This window comes from Tenrec ecaudatus, chromosome 11, assembly GCF_050624435.1.
Source record: "Tenrec ecaudatus isolate mTenEca1 chromosome 11, mTenEca1.hap1, whole genome shotgun sequence".
Classification (NCBI taxonomy): domain Eukaryota; kingdom Metazoa; phylum Chordata; class Mammalia; order Afrosoricida; family Tenrecidae; genus Tenrec; species Tenrec ecaudatus.
In genome coordinates, this window is record NC_134540.1 from 86734384 (window position 1) to 86751540 (window position 17157).

General features: G+C 37.0%; 1 protein-coding gene across 1 annotated transcript in view; it reads right to left on the minus strand.

Moving 5' to 3' along the window:
• CUL4A (cullin 4A) overlaps positions 1-17157 on the minus strand; it is an 82129-nt gene that overhangs the window by 25692 nt on the left and 39280 nt on the right. The window contains exons 4-9 of the mRNA XM_075563402.1: positions 17029-17098; positions 14994-15067; positions 10201-10363; positions 9238-9327; positions 7802-7884; positions 5231-5298 (exon numbers count right to left, since the gene is read on the minus strand). Coding sequence (XP_075419517.1) covers positions 5231-5298; positions 7802-7884; positions 9238-9327; positions 10201-10363; positions 14994-15067; positions 17029-17098 — 548 coding nt within the window. The remainder of the gene's footprint in view (positions 1-5230; positions 5299-7801; positions 7885-9237; positions 9328-10200; positions 10364-14993; positions 15068-17028; positions 17099-17157) is intronic.

A 17157-nucleotide genomic window follows, 5' to 3' on the forward strand; every position in this document is an offset into this window, starting at 1 on the left:
CACTGGTAAGTCAACATTAATAAAAAATAGAATATGCTTCAAAAATGTTGATATATAATTTATAAATTCAGGGAGTATGCATAACACCTGAATTATAGCTATCCATGTGGCCTATTTCATTATGAGATCGATGCTATTTGGTGAACCTAATTTCCTATGTATGTTAGGAGATGTATTTACTATTAAGTCTCCAAAAGCTTATTTCACTAAAGCAGCAATTAATAATCTGAAAGATGCTCATACAATTATTTAATCAGAAAAAATTATTTAATCTGGAAAGCTAATGAGTCCTAGTTTAGAACTGACTTAGTCTCTAATCATAAAACTTAAGTCAAAGCACACACTATCAAATGCATTTTTAAACTTTTTATTTGTATATTATAAACTGAGAAAAATATTTGTTTAATAGATATTGTAAAGTATTCAACATAGCTTTTTAAGTTTTTACTGCTAAAGTTTTTAATTTTACAAAGATTTTATAAAACCACGCCTAAATCAGAAGAGCTTTTATAAATTTTCTAAGTACCATATAAACTCAAGTATAAGCCCACTTGAATATCAGCAGAGGCATCTAGTTTTTAAATTATTTATATATATATATATATTTACATTTTATTAAGGGCTCATACAACTCTTATCACAATCCATACATATACATACATCAATTAAATAAAGCACATCCATACATTCTTTGCCCTAATCATTTTCAATGCATTTGCTCTCCACTTAAGCCCTTTGCATCAGGTCCTCTTTCTTCACCCCCTCCCTCCCCACTCAACCCTCCCTCATGAGCCCTTGATAATTTATAGATTATTATTTTGTCATATCTTGCCCTATCCGGAGTCTCCCTTCCCTCCCTTCTCTGCCGTCCGTCTCCCAGTGAGGTCACATGTGGATCCTTGTAATCGGTTCCCTTTCCAACCCACTCACCCTCTACTCTCCCAGTATCGCCCCTCACACCCCAGGTCCTGAAGGTATCTTCCACCCTGGATTCCCAGTGCCTCCAGCTCCCATGTGCACCAGTGTACAACCTCTGCCCTATCCAGTCCTGCAAAGTAGAATTCGGATCATGGTAGTTGGGGGGAGGAAGAATCCAGGATCTGGGGGAAAGCTGTGTTCTTCATCAGTACTACATCACACTGGCTGACCCACCTCCTCTTCTAAACCTCTCTGTGAGGGGATCTCCAGTGGCCGACAAATGGGCTTTGGGTCTCCACTCTGCACTTCCCCCTTCATTCACTATGGTATGTATGTATATATATATATATATATATATATATATATATATATATATATATATATATATATATATATATATATATATATATATATATTTTGCATGATGCCTTATACCTGGTCCCTTTGGCACCTCGTGATCGCACAGGCTGGTGTGCTTCTTCCATGTGGGCTTTGTTGCTTCTGAGCTAGATGGCCGCTTGTTTACCTTCAAGCCTTTAAGACCCCAGACACTACTCTTTTGATAGCCGGGCACCATCAGCTTTCTTCGCCACATTTGCTTATGCACCCGTTTGTCTTCGGCGATTGTATCATGGAGGTGTGCAGCCAATGATATGATTTTTTGTTCTTTGATGCCTGATAACTGATCCCTTTGGGACCACGTGATCACACAGGCTGGTGTGTTCTTCCATGTGGGCTTTGTTGCTTCTGAGCTAGATGGCCGCTTGTTTATCTTCAAGCCTTTAAGACCCCAGACACTATCTCTTTTGATAGCCAGGCACCATCAGCTTTCTTCACCACACTTACTTGTTCACCCGCTTTGGCTTCAGCAGTTGTATCGGGAGGGTGAGCATCGTAGATTTCCAATTTAATAAAAGAAGGTATTCACGCATTGAGGGAGTGCTAGAGGCATCTAGTTTTACCACAAAAACTGCCTTAAAATGTACTGAGAAACTCGGCTGATATAGGAGTATATACGGTATTTGCTTTATTTTAACAATAGAGAAGAAAAGCTGTGAGTTAGTATGTTACTTGACAGAGTTTCAGGTTCTTCTCTAAAATGGGCACAATATCTATATATTTAAGGTGCTAAAGTGGGCTGAACAGGGTTCCTTAGATGGGCATGATCATTTTGAACTTCCCTTATTTGGAAATAGGGTCATTACTGATAAAATTAGTTGAAATGAGGTCATACAGGATTAAGAAAGGTCCTACATCCAATAACTAGTGTCCTTATAAGAAAAGGAGAGGACCAGAGAGACACATAATGAAGACGGGGTAATATGCCTGAGAAGCCAAGGAATACCAGAGATTGCAGGCAACCACTAGACCCTAGGAGAGTGGCAGAGGATGGTTGTCCTACAGAGCTTCTGGAAAGAAGAAAACGGTGAATACTTTAATTTGAACTTCTTGTGTAAAAAGTGAGAGACCAAATTCTGTTGTTTTAACAATGCAGTTTATTAATTTATTATAGCTGCATCAGGAAGTAGATCTAATTTTAAAATGCATGGTAGTGGTAAAATTATAATTATAAATCCTTAGTGAGATGGGAGAGTGCAGAGTGGAGACCCAAAGCCCATTTGTCGGCCACTGAAGATCCGCTTGCAGAGTGATCTCGGGGAGGAGATGAACCCGTCAAGGTGCTATGTAACAACGATGAAAAATACAACTTTCCTCTAGTTCCTAAATGCTTCTTCCTCGTCTCCCCCCACCCCCTCCAACTATCATGATCTGAATTCTACCTTGCAAGCCTGGCTAGACCAGAGGATGTACACTGGTAGATAGGAACTGGAAACACAGGGAATCCAGGGTAGATGATCCCTTCTTGACCAGTGGTGTGAGTGGCGATACTGGGAGGGTAGAAGGAGAGTGGGTTGGAAAGAGGGAACCAATTACAAGGATCTACATGTGACCTCCTCCCTGGGGAATGGACAACAGAAAAGGGTGAAAAGCGATGTCGGACAGGACAAGGTATGACAAAATAATAATTTATAAATTATTAAGGGCTCATGAAGGAGGGGGAAGCGGGGAGAGAGGGGAAAAAATGAGGAGCTGATGCCAGCGGCATAAGTGGAGAGCAAATGTTTTGAGAATAATGAGGGCAATGAATGTACAAATGTGTTTTACACAATTGATGTATGTAGGGATTGTGATAAGAGTTGTATGAGCCCTTAATAAAATGATTAAAAAATCCTTAGATTTCCAAATGTTATTTTTCTAAATTATATTATCATCTAAATTAATTTAAAGTTTTTATTATAAAGTATTAAATAACTTTTAATTTTATATTTTATTGGAACTTAAATAATGTCTTCTTTACAATATTCATAATAAAAGCTACCTCTTTACGATGCTTCTAATACAATTTAGAATAAACTTTAACATGTTACTATGTTTAAAAAGCTGCTTATCAAAGGGCGTGCTGAAATAACATGCAAATATTTAATCTGTTGAAAGCATTTTTCTTGTAAAGTGACTCATTTTTTTTAAAACTTCAGGCAAATTCTAAATGCATTTTATTTTTATGGTAGACAGGAAATGAAGACTTCATTTATGTGAAAATGAGTCGTTTGTATACATTTCAGGGTGGTATAGTGGAAAACATACCCTGATCTGAATCACGACTCTGGAGCTTAAAAGCTATGTGATTTGAAGCACTGATACCAAGCCTTACTTTGAACACACAGGATTGTTCTAAGGTTAAAAGCGATTAACACAAAGTTGGATAGTTTACAACCGCAGGTGTTCCATAATGTTAACTTTCTTTTTGGGTTTACTTAACAGGAGCCCAGTTGGCACAGTGGGTTACAAGTTGGGTGGTTAACTACTGAGCCGCTTTGCAGAAGAAATAGGTGGCTTTCTATTCCTGTACAGAGTTAAAGTCTCAGAAACCCACAGGGGCATTTCTATTCTCTAGGGTCATTATGAGTTGGAAGCGAAACAACAGAAGCAAGTTTGATTTTTGGCTTTTCTGGTTTCACTTAATGGCCCTATTGACCCTTTTAAAAAATAATACAGGACAATACTATTATCTGGCAAAATAGAACCCAAAACAGAATATATCTGGGTAGAGATTCCAAAAGCCAAAGTCACGGCTACTGAGTTAGTTCTGACTCACAGCAACCCTCCAGGGCAGGCCTCCAGACCGCCCCCCTGTGGGTGTTTTAAGGCTATAACTCTTTACGGGCACATACAAAGTCTCATCTTTCTTCCCCGGACCTACTAGTGGTTTGGAACTAGTAACTTCAACATTGCAGCCAAATGCATAACCACTATAACACTCACTGGCTCTGCTAAAATGAAACTTTATTTTCTAATACCTTGAAAGATAATTACATTGCCAAAGACCTTTAAAATAACTTTCAAATGGATAATGTTAAATACTAAAAAGCTACCTAAAGTCCTACAGTATTACAAAAGGTTAGATGTGCTCACTGAAATCAATGTTCAGAGAACTAAGAGCATTTTCGAAGGCTAGAAATAACAAAGGATCCAGACGGAGCTGAAAAAAAATCACTATTAACTTGGCAAGTATATAAGAAGCAGTCTCAGTCTTAAACACCAATGTCTGAATTAGTCTAACTTTAGGGAGCCATAGATTTAGTCATTAATCCACTAAATTCTTGTGGAAATGTAATCATTCTGAAAATCTATGCTGATCTGTATCAGTAAAAGCTCTTTGATCATTGCCTATATTGTTTGTGTTTGCACAATAAATGATATAATGAAGGATTTATTACTGAAAATAGTCAAGCTAAAAAGCCATTTGTACAATAAGAACCTTATGTGAACTTGGCACTCACATTTCAAATACGTTTACAGTCTAGAACAGTGGTTTCCCAACCTTCCTAATGCCACGACCCTTTAATACAGTCACTCATGTTATGGTGACTCCCCAACCCTAAAATGATTTTCGTTGCTATGTCATTAACTAATTTTGCTATTGTTATGAATCGGGTGACCCCCAAAGGGGTTGCGACCCCCTAAGGGGTTGTGACCCACAGGTTGAGAACTGCTGATCTAGATCTTAGTACATTTCAGTCCAAGAAAAAAAAAGTGATGTTAGCAGTAAACTATAGTTCTACCACACATAGCACAATTAAAAAAACAACAAACTAACACTCTATAGTTCCCTATTCTCCAGTGACTAATGCTTATTAGAAAATACATTTTATTAAAATAATACTCTTAAATTGTAATTTACAACGCTTCCTTTAGTTTCTTCATGATTTAAAGGATTATCATTCCATTTAATTCAGTTAGGAAAATTTACCTTTTTGCAGAATTGCTGTTAAATGTTCTCCTAATAGTTGTTTCTCCACAGAAGCAATTAGTGGTTTCCTACATAAGAAAAACAAAAAAAAAGCAAGAATGAGAAATAAAACAAACGACTGTTTACAAATTGAGTAACATGAGGGGGGTACTCCCCCAAAAAACCCTGGAATTTTCCCCCCCTAAAGCTATGCATTTAATTTTTTTTTTAACAGAACAACCTTATCACCTTCAAAGTATTCTCCATTACACTCAATACATTTGTCAACTCTGCTATTCCATTCTGGGAAGCATTTTTTCAAATTCATCTGTTTGATGGCTGACATCACCCCCCTCACTTTTTTCTTCACCTCTTCTACACTGTCAAATCGCTCGTCAGGCCTCTCTTCATTTGCGGAAACAAAAAGAGTCGCAGGGAACAGGCGAAGTAAGTCAGGTGTGTGGGGCAAGATAGGCACACGCATTTTTTTTTTTGCCAAAAGCCAGTGCACTGAGATGGCTACATGAGCAAGTACGTGGTCGTGGTTGCAAAACCAGTTCCCCATCTGCCACAAATAAAGCCTTTCTGTTGCACAATGTTTTGCAATCTTTTCAGAATCTTTTAATAGAAACCTTTATTGACAGTCTGAGCTGGTGGAACTAACTCCCAACTCCAAATGCACTACAAGTCAACATTTTCGTCCATTCTGGAAGTTGATGGACACCCAGGAGAAGGTTAATCATCAATCAACATTTCACTGTTTTAGAAAAGATGTACACTTGAGTTTTTTCAATAGTGCTGTCCTTATAAGTTGTGTCCAACATAACAACAGTTTGAGGTATTTTTCCTGAGTAGGAAACAAACTTTACAGCCTAACATTGTTCTCTTAAATCGGCTATCACAATATCACAAAAAACGAGGTTTGAATGAAACTGCTTTTACAAAAAAAATTCGGTGACCAGAGAGAAGCTTCCCAGGTGATGCCACTGGGTGCACCAATTCAGAGCGAGTTGCTGGATGCTTGCCTAGAGGGGAAAAATGCATACTACAAAAGCTCCGCTCACTTCTGGTGTTTTTTTTTGAGGGGTATCACCCTCATAAATGGACCAATAGCTCAAGTGGGAAAAGAGGCCAGTAGGAAAGCAAGCACATCTTAGAAACAAAGCAGATTATCTCAAGCTCTGTTGGTGGTTGGCACTTATGATAAGTTTTTCCATTTACATTATGGAATTACTGTCATTTGATCAAAGGCACCTGAACTACAGTTACAACATTCCAGAGCAGATTCTAAAGCTCCTAAAAAGTATGCACAACACTCTAACCAGTAGCAGTAGTGATCATGATTATGTTAACCTAGAGGTTTGAGAAGACGCTGAAATTTAAATGATATAAACTATTCTTACCTTGATCTCTTAAAACTATTCTTACCTAAATCTCTAATTAGTAAGTACATTGTCTAGTTTGACATGATTTTAAATCTGACTCCCATAAAGAAAATAATAGTATGCAAAAATACTATTTCACAGAAATACAACAGACCCTCAAATATTTGTTAATTTTTTATAGGAATGAAACTCTAAGGAAGGTTATAAAAATCTATGGGTAGTCATAAAGGTTACCCATACTTACAAAAGCAACAATGATTTTGTCCTTAACTAGACCTATTAGCAATATCTGCCACTGCTTATCATCTTCTTAAAATACCAGTCTTGAATTTTATGACTTCATTCTATCTGGGTGGGATGCCTTCTTGTATCTTTCTGGCTATTTGTCCTTGTTTCTCTTGTGGGAAACTCTTCTTCCATGCACCAGTCAAGTGTAAGCATGTCCCACATCATTCCTCAGCTATTTTGTTGTGGCTTTACTCAGAAGGAATCCTATAGGCTCATCAAATTTAATAGCCCTAAAAGCACATTTATCTTTTATCTCATGGCCTCTCAATTTTCTGTATTTTCAAACTGTAACAACCCAGTCCCTTTCTTCTATGTTATTCCCCTCGCCCCCTTCTTCTATGACGAAACAAATCAATAAAGCCAACAAGTTCTGCATAGTTTATTGTTTTAATCTCCCTTTCCTCCTATACCTCTGTTCTTAGTTCTTAATACTTGAATAATTTTCATATCTAGACACAGATAGTCAAATAATTTCTACCTTTTTCTTTTCCCTAGCTACTCATCAACTTTAGGTTTAGAGGGGGAAAAAACAGAATTAGTTTGAAAGAGAAAATAGTATGACTGAATACCAATAGATACATTTAGAGTTCTTCTAGATGCCCAATTAAAAAGTGTGAAATAAAAATGGAATAATATTCAAGTGTATCCCATTAATATAAATAGAATTTCCCCTTTGCCTAATAACTCAAGATTCTAGCCCGAATTACTTTCTTTTGGACAAAAACGTACAGCACAACAAATTGTTAAAATTTTAATTTACAAAAGCGGAGTAATGACAAACAACATCTGCAACATGTTAGAATAAAAATACCCTTAGATAATAGTGAATTACTCCATTAAGATGCTATTTATTTCAGTAGCTCACAAGGGAAGGCTTCAGCTATGGTGAAATTATAAAAACTAAATAAATAGTACTTACTGTGTACTGTGGTCTAAGTATGTGATTACTCGGTCTCCTTCTTCTTCTAAACGTTTACTTACATGGTTAAGGTATTCTGGAACCTTTCAAACAAAACATTTAGAAACTTCTGTAATAAAGATTCTTAGATATCCAGGAAGCTCAAGTATTATGTTTCACTTACAAAATTAAATAAACAATCCTCACCCTTCATTCTGGAATACCGTATATACGTGAGTATAAGCCGACCTGAATATCAGATGCGGCACCTAATTTTACCACAAAACTGCATTAAAAATGTGCCGAAACACGAGTATATACAGTATATTACTTTCTTTACAAGCCTAAAACAACACAGATTAACTTGGTGCAGGGTGGAGGTGATAGGGGGGGCGCAGCACATAAAATGGCAAAGTACATGTGTGTGAAGGAGAATATTAAATAGAAGATACTTTTAATTCCACTCCGGAGACAAAAATGAACCTCTAGAATAACAGAAAGGTAGCATAATATTCTTGTGCTCTGTCCAGAATGAAATGGGTTGACAGCATCACAGTCTTCCTCCATCAATGAAGCGCCACAGAAAAGTGAGCAACAGGCACTCTGTATAGAAGTTTTTCACATGCAAACGCTCCACCGAACATCTTCCAAAGAGTTACTACCTACTCAAATCTAACAATAGTAAGAATATAATTCTTAATTTAATTCTCCAATGCAGCAGCTGGGATCAGTAAGAAAAACCCAATAAGCTGGCTTTTCAAGGAGGCCACCACACAATGTAGCTAGCCTCTGGAGAATCCCTAATACACAGTTGCCATGGCTAAGGGTCTCTACAGTTGGCAACACAGGAAACTTCTAAATCATTGGCTTTTCAGGGCTCTGGATGGTTGGAGTCATACCAAGTTATGTGACATCGAACTTACTAGCCAAAATTAGAATAAAGGAACTAATGGCTGGGCCCTTCTTGTGCATTAAACAAGTGATAGTTGGTTAACAGATCTATGGGGCTATCTGAAGAGGACTATAGAACTGTTAACCAAATATCACTTGTTAATGCACAGGAATGGCCCAGCCATTAGTTCCTTTATCTTAATTTTGGTGACATGAACAAAAATAATTTTTTTAATAACCAATTTCTCGGGTATTGTTCATATCCTTACTGAGGTAACTAACTTTTCTCAATGCTTTTCTGAGGACCTATTTTTATTTATTTTCTTGCTTGAACTTGAGTTTCTTTACTTACTTCAGAAACTAACTTAGTGCTTTTTTATTTGGAGGAGGAAGAGCAATACAAGTTTTTTATTTAAAGAAAAATTAAATTCTTACTATAGTTAGATTTCAGTAGCTGGTAACTTTAAAAAAGTTTCAATGAAATGTTTGCGTGTGAAAAGACTAATACTTAGATGCTCAACCACAGGAATGAAATACAGCACTTCAGGAACAATGTATAGTCTCACCTCTCTTTCTTGCATCAATCTTTGACCTTCTGCAGCATACAAACAATTAGTTTCTTCCAAAAATTTCAGTTCAAACGAATCTTTATATACCTAAGAGATGGGGGGTTATTTATTGATTATAGAAACATATTACTTGAGAAATGTCACTCAACATTGCAGCTCCTGCTATTAACTAGCTGTTTGAAACTAAAACCCACCCGGTAATAATAACCTTTAGCAAGTAGGTAATAGTTGGGTAATAATAACCTTTATGTACTAATATGTTGGATTCAATTGACGTATGGATTGTAACAAGAATTATAAGAGCCCCCACTAACAGAACTAAAAAAAGAAAAAAGACGTCACACACTATTCTCAATGGACTGTATGTAGTCAGTTGTTGTACTTATTAATGGTTCCAGACTTCTACTCTATGTCTGAATCCCGAAGAACAGAAAAACTAAATCAGTTTTAAAAAATAGATGTATAATAATTTTTTTAAAAAAAATTTTCTTTAGTATGGAGTAATAACCTGTTCATTTAGGGAGAGGACATATAGAGAAGTCTAAAATAAAATTTTACCAGATGTGGGAAAAATAATAACCTTTAGCGGCAGATTCAAAGGGGTGGTGAGGCAAGCCCCACGTGTAGGGGCAAAATGCTTTTCTGTGAACTGCTTCAAGGAATGCCCCCTTTCTATGAAGTACTACTGGCCCTGTGCCTACAGCAGTTCTTTACATCTTCTGTTCAAACTTTTCGTTTTATGACTATTAGTTTAGTGTTAGACTAGGAGTTAAGTCTCACAGGATTTGAACTAAAACAACACAAAAAAACCTTCTATATTTTCATAAAATTGTTCCATGATTTCATTGTTATATTTAAACCTTTGTTACATTTGGCCGGGATTCAATTTTTTAAAAAAAATCTCCCTCTATAAACTACACAAAATTATTATTGGTGCACTTAGAAGAAGAAGATACTTACCTGAAGGTCAGAGAGCATACTCAGTAGACTTCGCAATAAACTTCTGTCCACAGCTTCACCATTTCTCTCTCGTTCAATTAGTAGAAGAATACCATCAATAGTTTTACTTTGAACCATTTTATCACTAATAATATGGTTTCTAAATAGTTCTAATCCCATATCCCTGCACAAACCGTAAAACAGAAAACTGTATTTTAGTTTCACAAAAGTTTTAGGTCAAGCTCCAATATATTATACCATTGTAAGAAAATGCTGATTTGCTAATTCTCCAGACCCAAGTGCCAAGTTATTCACACCACCCCTAGCCAAGTCTAGTACGCTTTATAATTATTTACTTAAAGATGTGCTTTTTGTGGCATAGCTCACGCTGTCAAAAAGAAAATGAAGTCTGTGTATTATAACAATCTGCTTGTCTTTAACGCATGGTTCACACCATTCTTCATGGGTGATTAGGAATCACTATCCTTACTTTGCAGGAGACTCTCCTTGTTCTTTTCTTTCCCAGTCTGTTACCCTTTTGCCAGTGTGTGCCCTCATCTAGCAAATTTCTCCAGGTAACTTGGGACCCTCCAATATTTAGTCTATTCCATTGGAAAACATAATTTAAAATGTGACTAACAGTTCATCGTATTTTCTCAAGTCATTACCACAAAAACCTGACATAAAAACCCAACATTTTTTTCTTAATTACATTTAGGAAGGCAATTCAGCTGTCTGAAAAACATGTGATATAGTCACTCACTCTGCTCAGGCAGTGCTTAAAAACTTTTGTGAGCTCCCTCACTGTCTAACCCTACTTAGGGATTAGGGAGCACAAAATAAAAACACATTTGCCTGAGGCCCTATGCAGAGACACTGAAGTGGTATTCTGGAACAGGATGGAGTAAGGCATGGGGCAGTAATGAATGCAATGTAGTGAAGTTCTATGTCGGGTTCCTGGGAGTTACTATGGCTCAGAACTCACTTTCCAAAAGATAGATTTCCAGCCACTTCTGCCGTATACTGACTGCACACTGTTTAACTATAATAAACATTTTTATGTTTTCTGAACATGTCACATGCCATGAGCTTTCATTGAACTATAACCCATAAATAACAATATATAGTGTCAAAACTATAGTTAAAAAAACTATAGTGGTTAAATGTGAGGCTCTGGAATCGGATTGCTTGGGTTTAAATCCTGGCTGTACTTCTTGGCTTGATGTATGATCTTGAGAAAGGAACTTAATCTCCATGTGCCTCGGTAACTACACAAGAATATTGATGTATTAATGTAAATCTACGAGATTAAATGTATTAACACTTGTATAACACTTCAAGACAGTGTGAGGTGTGTAATCTATCAGTGCTTAGTAAATGTTTATTATTACTATTACTATTCTAAGGGAGCCAGGGTTGAGCAGCGATAGTTCAATTCCCAGTCAATACATCTTCAGTGCAGCCACCACCTCTCTGTCAGTGGAGCTTACGGACGAAGACAATTAGGAATAAAAGTCCACTGATATAATACATGAGAAAAAACAGTCAATGAAAACCCTCTAGAACACCAAGGTCTGATGGCTGCCATGAGTTGGGGGCCAACTTGAAGGCAGTCAACAATCTCTCCCCCCACTTGTCACTTGTCTTTCATGTTTGTCTTACTACGGTGGTCTTGCTGTGATGCTGGAAGCAATGCCACTGGTGTTTCAAATACCAACAGGGTGACTCCTGGTGGACAGGTTTTAGTGGAACTTCCAGACAGACAGACAGACTAGGCAGAAGAAATAGATGGTCCACTTCTGAAGGATTTGCCACTGAAACCTTCTGAATTACAGTAGAACCATGTCTAATGCTGACCACAACATGATAAAGAGAAAAGGTGGAAGCTGTCGAAGATTTGATTTTACTTGAATCCACAATCAACGCTCATGGAAGCAGAAGTCACAAAATCCAATTACCAATTGTACTGGGCAAATCTGTTATAAAAGACTTCAAAGTGTTAAAGAACAAAGATGTCACTTTGAGGAGAAAAGTATATTTGGTCCAAGCCAGTATTTTCAATTGCTTCCTGTGCATATGAAAGCTGGACAATGAAGACTGTCCAGAAGACTGAAGAAGAACTAACGCATTTGAATTACAGCGTGGGTGAGAAATACTGAACATTCCAGGGACTTCCAGAAGAACTGTGGCAAGTTGACGACCTGTCTGTGGGAGGAAGTGCAAGCAGCCTGATCTCCTCACTGGTGACAACAGGGCTTTGAAAATCAGCACTAGTATTTAGAGCAGCAGTCCTCAACCTGTGGGTCAGCGACCCTTTCGGGGGTCGAACGACCCTATCACAGGGATCACCCGATTAAAAACAGTAGCAAAATGACAGTTATGAAGGAGCAACAGAAATAATGTTATGGTTGGGGGTCACCACAACATAAGGCACTGAATTAAAGGGTCCCGGCATCAGGAAGGCTGAGAACCACTGGTTTAGAGGAATGCTTCCATAGGCACAAAGACAGAGCCAGATGCACATGTTCTCCAGGACACTTCTTCACATGCACCCTCCACAAAATAAGCGGTCTCCTACAGATGCCTGCCTTCTCAGATGAAGGATCCCGATCTCTAACAGTTCAGCTGCTTTGTCTTTTATTCTTAAAGAGCAACTGACACCATTTGTTTCTCACTTGCCAGACACTCCCTTTGAAGTGTCCCCCCAGAGGGCTCAGGATATTCAGGATTAACACATCGCCTATTTCATTGTATGTACTAACAAGAAGCTAGTAAGTCTCATTGCTACAAAACCTTATTAAGTAAACTGTTCTTCTCCCAATATTCCTGTAACTACACACATTGCTCCTAAGAGCCCATTTGACTATGGAGCTGGACCCCACAAAAAACAAACAAATCCATGTTGGAGAAACTGTAGTCAAAATGCATTTTAGAAGAGAGGATGGTAAGATTTTGTCTCATGGATTATGAACGTGTCTGCAGAAACTAATCCCTGGAAAAGAACATCGTGCTTGGTAGAGAGTAAGAAACTATGAGGAAGGCCCTTGATGAGGTAGACTTGACACATTGGCTTGAGTAAGATTCAGCCTTAGTCCTTCCTCTCTCAGCCCTCACCTTTGTCTCAGAGATGAGTTAGGGGCTTTTTAAATGTACAATTCACATGCACTTTAATAATTATTATATAGATAAGTAAAAAATATCGCTGTAATATAGAAACCTTTATTATCTTACAACTATGTCTAATATACCTTCTGAAAGGGAGGGCTGTGGGGGTGGCGCTTCATCTCTCTTGCCCTTAAGATTTCCCACATAGACTCGTGTATAAGCTGAGTTTTTCAACTCATTTTTAATGCAGTTTTTGTGGTAAAATTAGGTGACTCTGCTGATATTTGGGTTAGCTTATACTCGAGTATGGTACATCAGGTCAAAATAATAATTTTGGCATACTCGAAGGTCTTCAATCATGTTCTTTGGAAATGATTTTTGAATTGTTGGGAAAGAAAAAAAAAGGTCTCTGAAGGGGTAAGATTAAGCCCGTAGTGTGGCTGGATAAGGTTTCCCAATATCATTCTCATAGGACATCTCTGGATCCCCTTAAAGAAAGAGCAAGTGAACTGTTGTGATGAGAAAACAAAATGTTTTTCTAGGCTTCCCTTCGATGTGTGTGTGTACATATACATATATACATATACATATATATATAAAACCAACAAAACACACGTTTATTCCAATTTCCTCACTTCAGTTTCACAAATGCAGTTGTTTCTTAAAAATTCTTCCTAATAAACCCCATGCCCTTAGAGAAAATAACCCTTTGAAATCTCAGAATACTGTCACCATAAGATTCTGCCTTGAATTTAATTGGCCTCTTAGAAGGCAGTGCTTTGCTTGGTATTTTTAAAAAAAGACACTCTAACGAGACTTAAGTGTGCTACTGAAAGAACTTGTCTACAGCCACCCACTGATTGTAGAGACATATATTTTTAACACGTTTTGTATGAACTGCATGCAAAAATTAAAACCCCCAGTGGCAATACTTTTTGACCTACCCTTGTACCATACTGTCTTTCTCTTGTGTAAGAACAGAGGTGGCATAATTTATGCTCCAAGCAGAGTTTATATAAGTTATACTGTAAGCTTTGCTTACAGATTTAGAGCTGTAATTTTGGCTTGCATAGAAATTTTAGTTGTGCCACTTGTCAGCTGCATGATCTAGACTAGGTTATTCAACTTTCTTGTGCCTCAGTTTATTTACCTGTAAAATGGGATCTACAATGGTTTTGCTTCATAGAACTGTTCTAAGGATTAAGGTAGTAGATCGATGTTAAAGCACTTAGAAGAGTGATTTCATGAGCAGCCGACAGGTTTTCTCAGGTATTTTTCAGCCCTTTAATAATAAGAGTGAGCTAAAGTCTGTTGCTATCATGTGCCATGACTAGTTACAAGACTTTTCTAAAGTTAGTTACAAGTAATGTACAATCAGAATACTATTGACTGCTTCGCAGTTTGGGATTTCTCAGGAACACCCACTCCCAGAACCTTAGCTGTGCACTTCAATGTAAGTTAGAAAAATTAAAAGAACCTTCTTTATTTGTCGGGTATCCTGCCCTTTCTTTCTGGGCCTCATACCCCCGTATTCTTCATCTGTTGCTGGAAATATGAGCACCTTATGTCTAAGAGATCTATTTTGGACCCCATTATTTTCATCAAAGATTCTGGCTCACACAAACACAAGAAAAAAATAGAGACACAAATGGTAATATATGCTTGATCAAATTAATCAGATATAGCTCTACCAAACTAGGCCCACTCACCATATAGAAGGAAGCATAGAATTCTGAAGGACATAAGTACGATCCAAAAACAAGAAAATACTTCTAATCATGATCTGTAAATTGGAGAAGGAAATAAGTTTATACATATTTTTGAAAAACAAATATTCAAGATTAGCCTTTTTGGCTGTAACTATGCTGGACATATGAAACAAACTGAACAATACTTATTTCTTGATGTAAAGATGTTGCCCAGCCAATACACCCAATAAAATGACAAAAAAAATAAAAGATGTTGTCCATCATGGCCCTGATGTTTGATTTGGCATTCAAATTTGACTAGAAAGATTTTCAAACACTTAGCCTAAAGCACATTTAAAATATTTTGTTTTATTCTTCAGTGTGTGGTTAATCATATTACATTGTTGATGCTTAAAAAAAGTTCCCATTACATCACTGTAAGATTCATAAAGATGTACGTACACATGTATATACTTTATATAAGTTTATATTTATTTGTATATGTATATATTTGTATATACATACATAATCCACTTTGTAAGTTTATCTTTATTTGCAATAGTGAGGAATAGTTGTCCCTCCCCTTTGCTATGCTACCACAGCACCCTATAACCTCTTCCTACTTGTATGATGGAAATGACTTTAACTCATTATATAGATTTGCTCATACATGTAAACAAAACATTCAATTACTACTTCTTCTTTAATTTTTTTTTAACCATGTTAGAGCCGGTGGACTCCTGCTGGGAAAAGGACTTCTACACTGGCAGATATGTTTGATAAGCTCTGGTTCACGACATTCTTGCTGGCTATCAACAGGGTCTCCAGAACCAAAGGGAGCACATAGCTCCTTTTAAAAACTGAAGGTGTTTATACCCGAAATGAAATCAAATTCGATTTAGGCAAGAGATGTGCTTATGTGTACAAAGAAAAGAACAAAACAGTGACTCCTGGCAGCAAACTTAAGAAAACCAGAGTCATTTAGGAAATGGTTACGTGTGCCAATGGAAACAGGGGCATAATTTGGGCCATATTCCAAAGCAACCTGCCTGCTAAGGCCACCACTGGACACAGAATCTGTGTGAGGCTTTATCCCTTAAGGATTAAAATTAATTGAGAAATAAATAAAATTGTGAATTAAAAAAAAAAAGACATTCAAATACTGGATCACAGAGTAGTATTTTTCCATCAACATACCATGGTCATATTCATTGCCTCCTATATACATACCTCATATAAATCCAAAAGAAGTTAACTTATTTTGGAAAGCTATCAACAGTACCTTTCTCTCAAGTAATTGCTAGACCACAGCATCACATGACATACATAAAATCAAATTACTGCATACACTCAAGTATAAACTGACCTAAATATCAGCCAAGGCACCTAATTTAACTACAAAAATTGCATGACAAATGTGCTTTAAAACTCGGCTTGTACTCGAGTACATACAGTACAATGCAGCTATAAAATCTAACACTTGGGTGGTCTAGTTGCAAGGAACTTCTAGAATTTGGGTTTCATGAGTAACTGGGATTAAATAGAAACTTGGCGATTCATTCTGGAATGTATAGGTAGAGACTGTGCGTCACTGTCACCCTCTGTCAACTCCATTATTGGTCTGGGCTCGATTATTAATGAGCCCCATTCAAGAAGAGCCATCAAAAAGCTTAACTACACTGGTGTTAGATGACAGCATTTGATTCATAACAGAACTGAGAACACAGATTCCATGTCTCGGCTCACATTTGGCCCACAGGAGGGCAACAGAAAACATATTAGAATTTGATTAAAACAAACCCAACAAAAAATACCCACATGTTATGATAAGAGTTGTACGAGACCCCAATAAAATGATTAAAAAAAAAAAAAAGCCAAACCAGACTAGTTTCAAGAGGACAAATACTCTGGCTACTTAAGTCTGTTTGGCTTAATGAGAAGTTTAACACAACATTCAAGAAAATATGTAAATGAAGACAAAAATAAGAGCAGTACAGATTAAATTCAGGGGACTGTACTACATATAAATTATTAATATAAAAGAAAATAAGCTTACCATTTGTCTGCAATGGTCTTGCCAACAGGTGTTAATCTTTTTTAAAAATAAAACACTATCTAGTGAGTCTGTGCAGAACCTGCTAAGGAAAACTTTAAAAACATTGGATATTTAATTATTACAATTTTA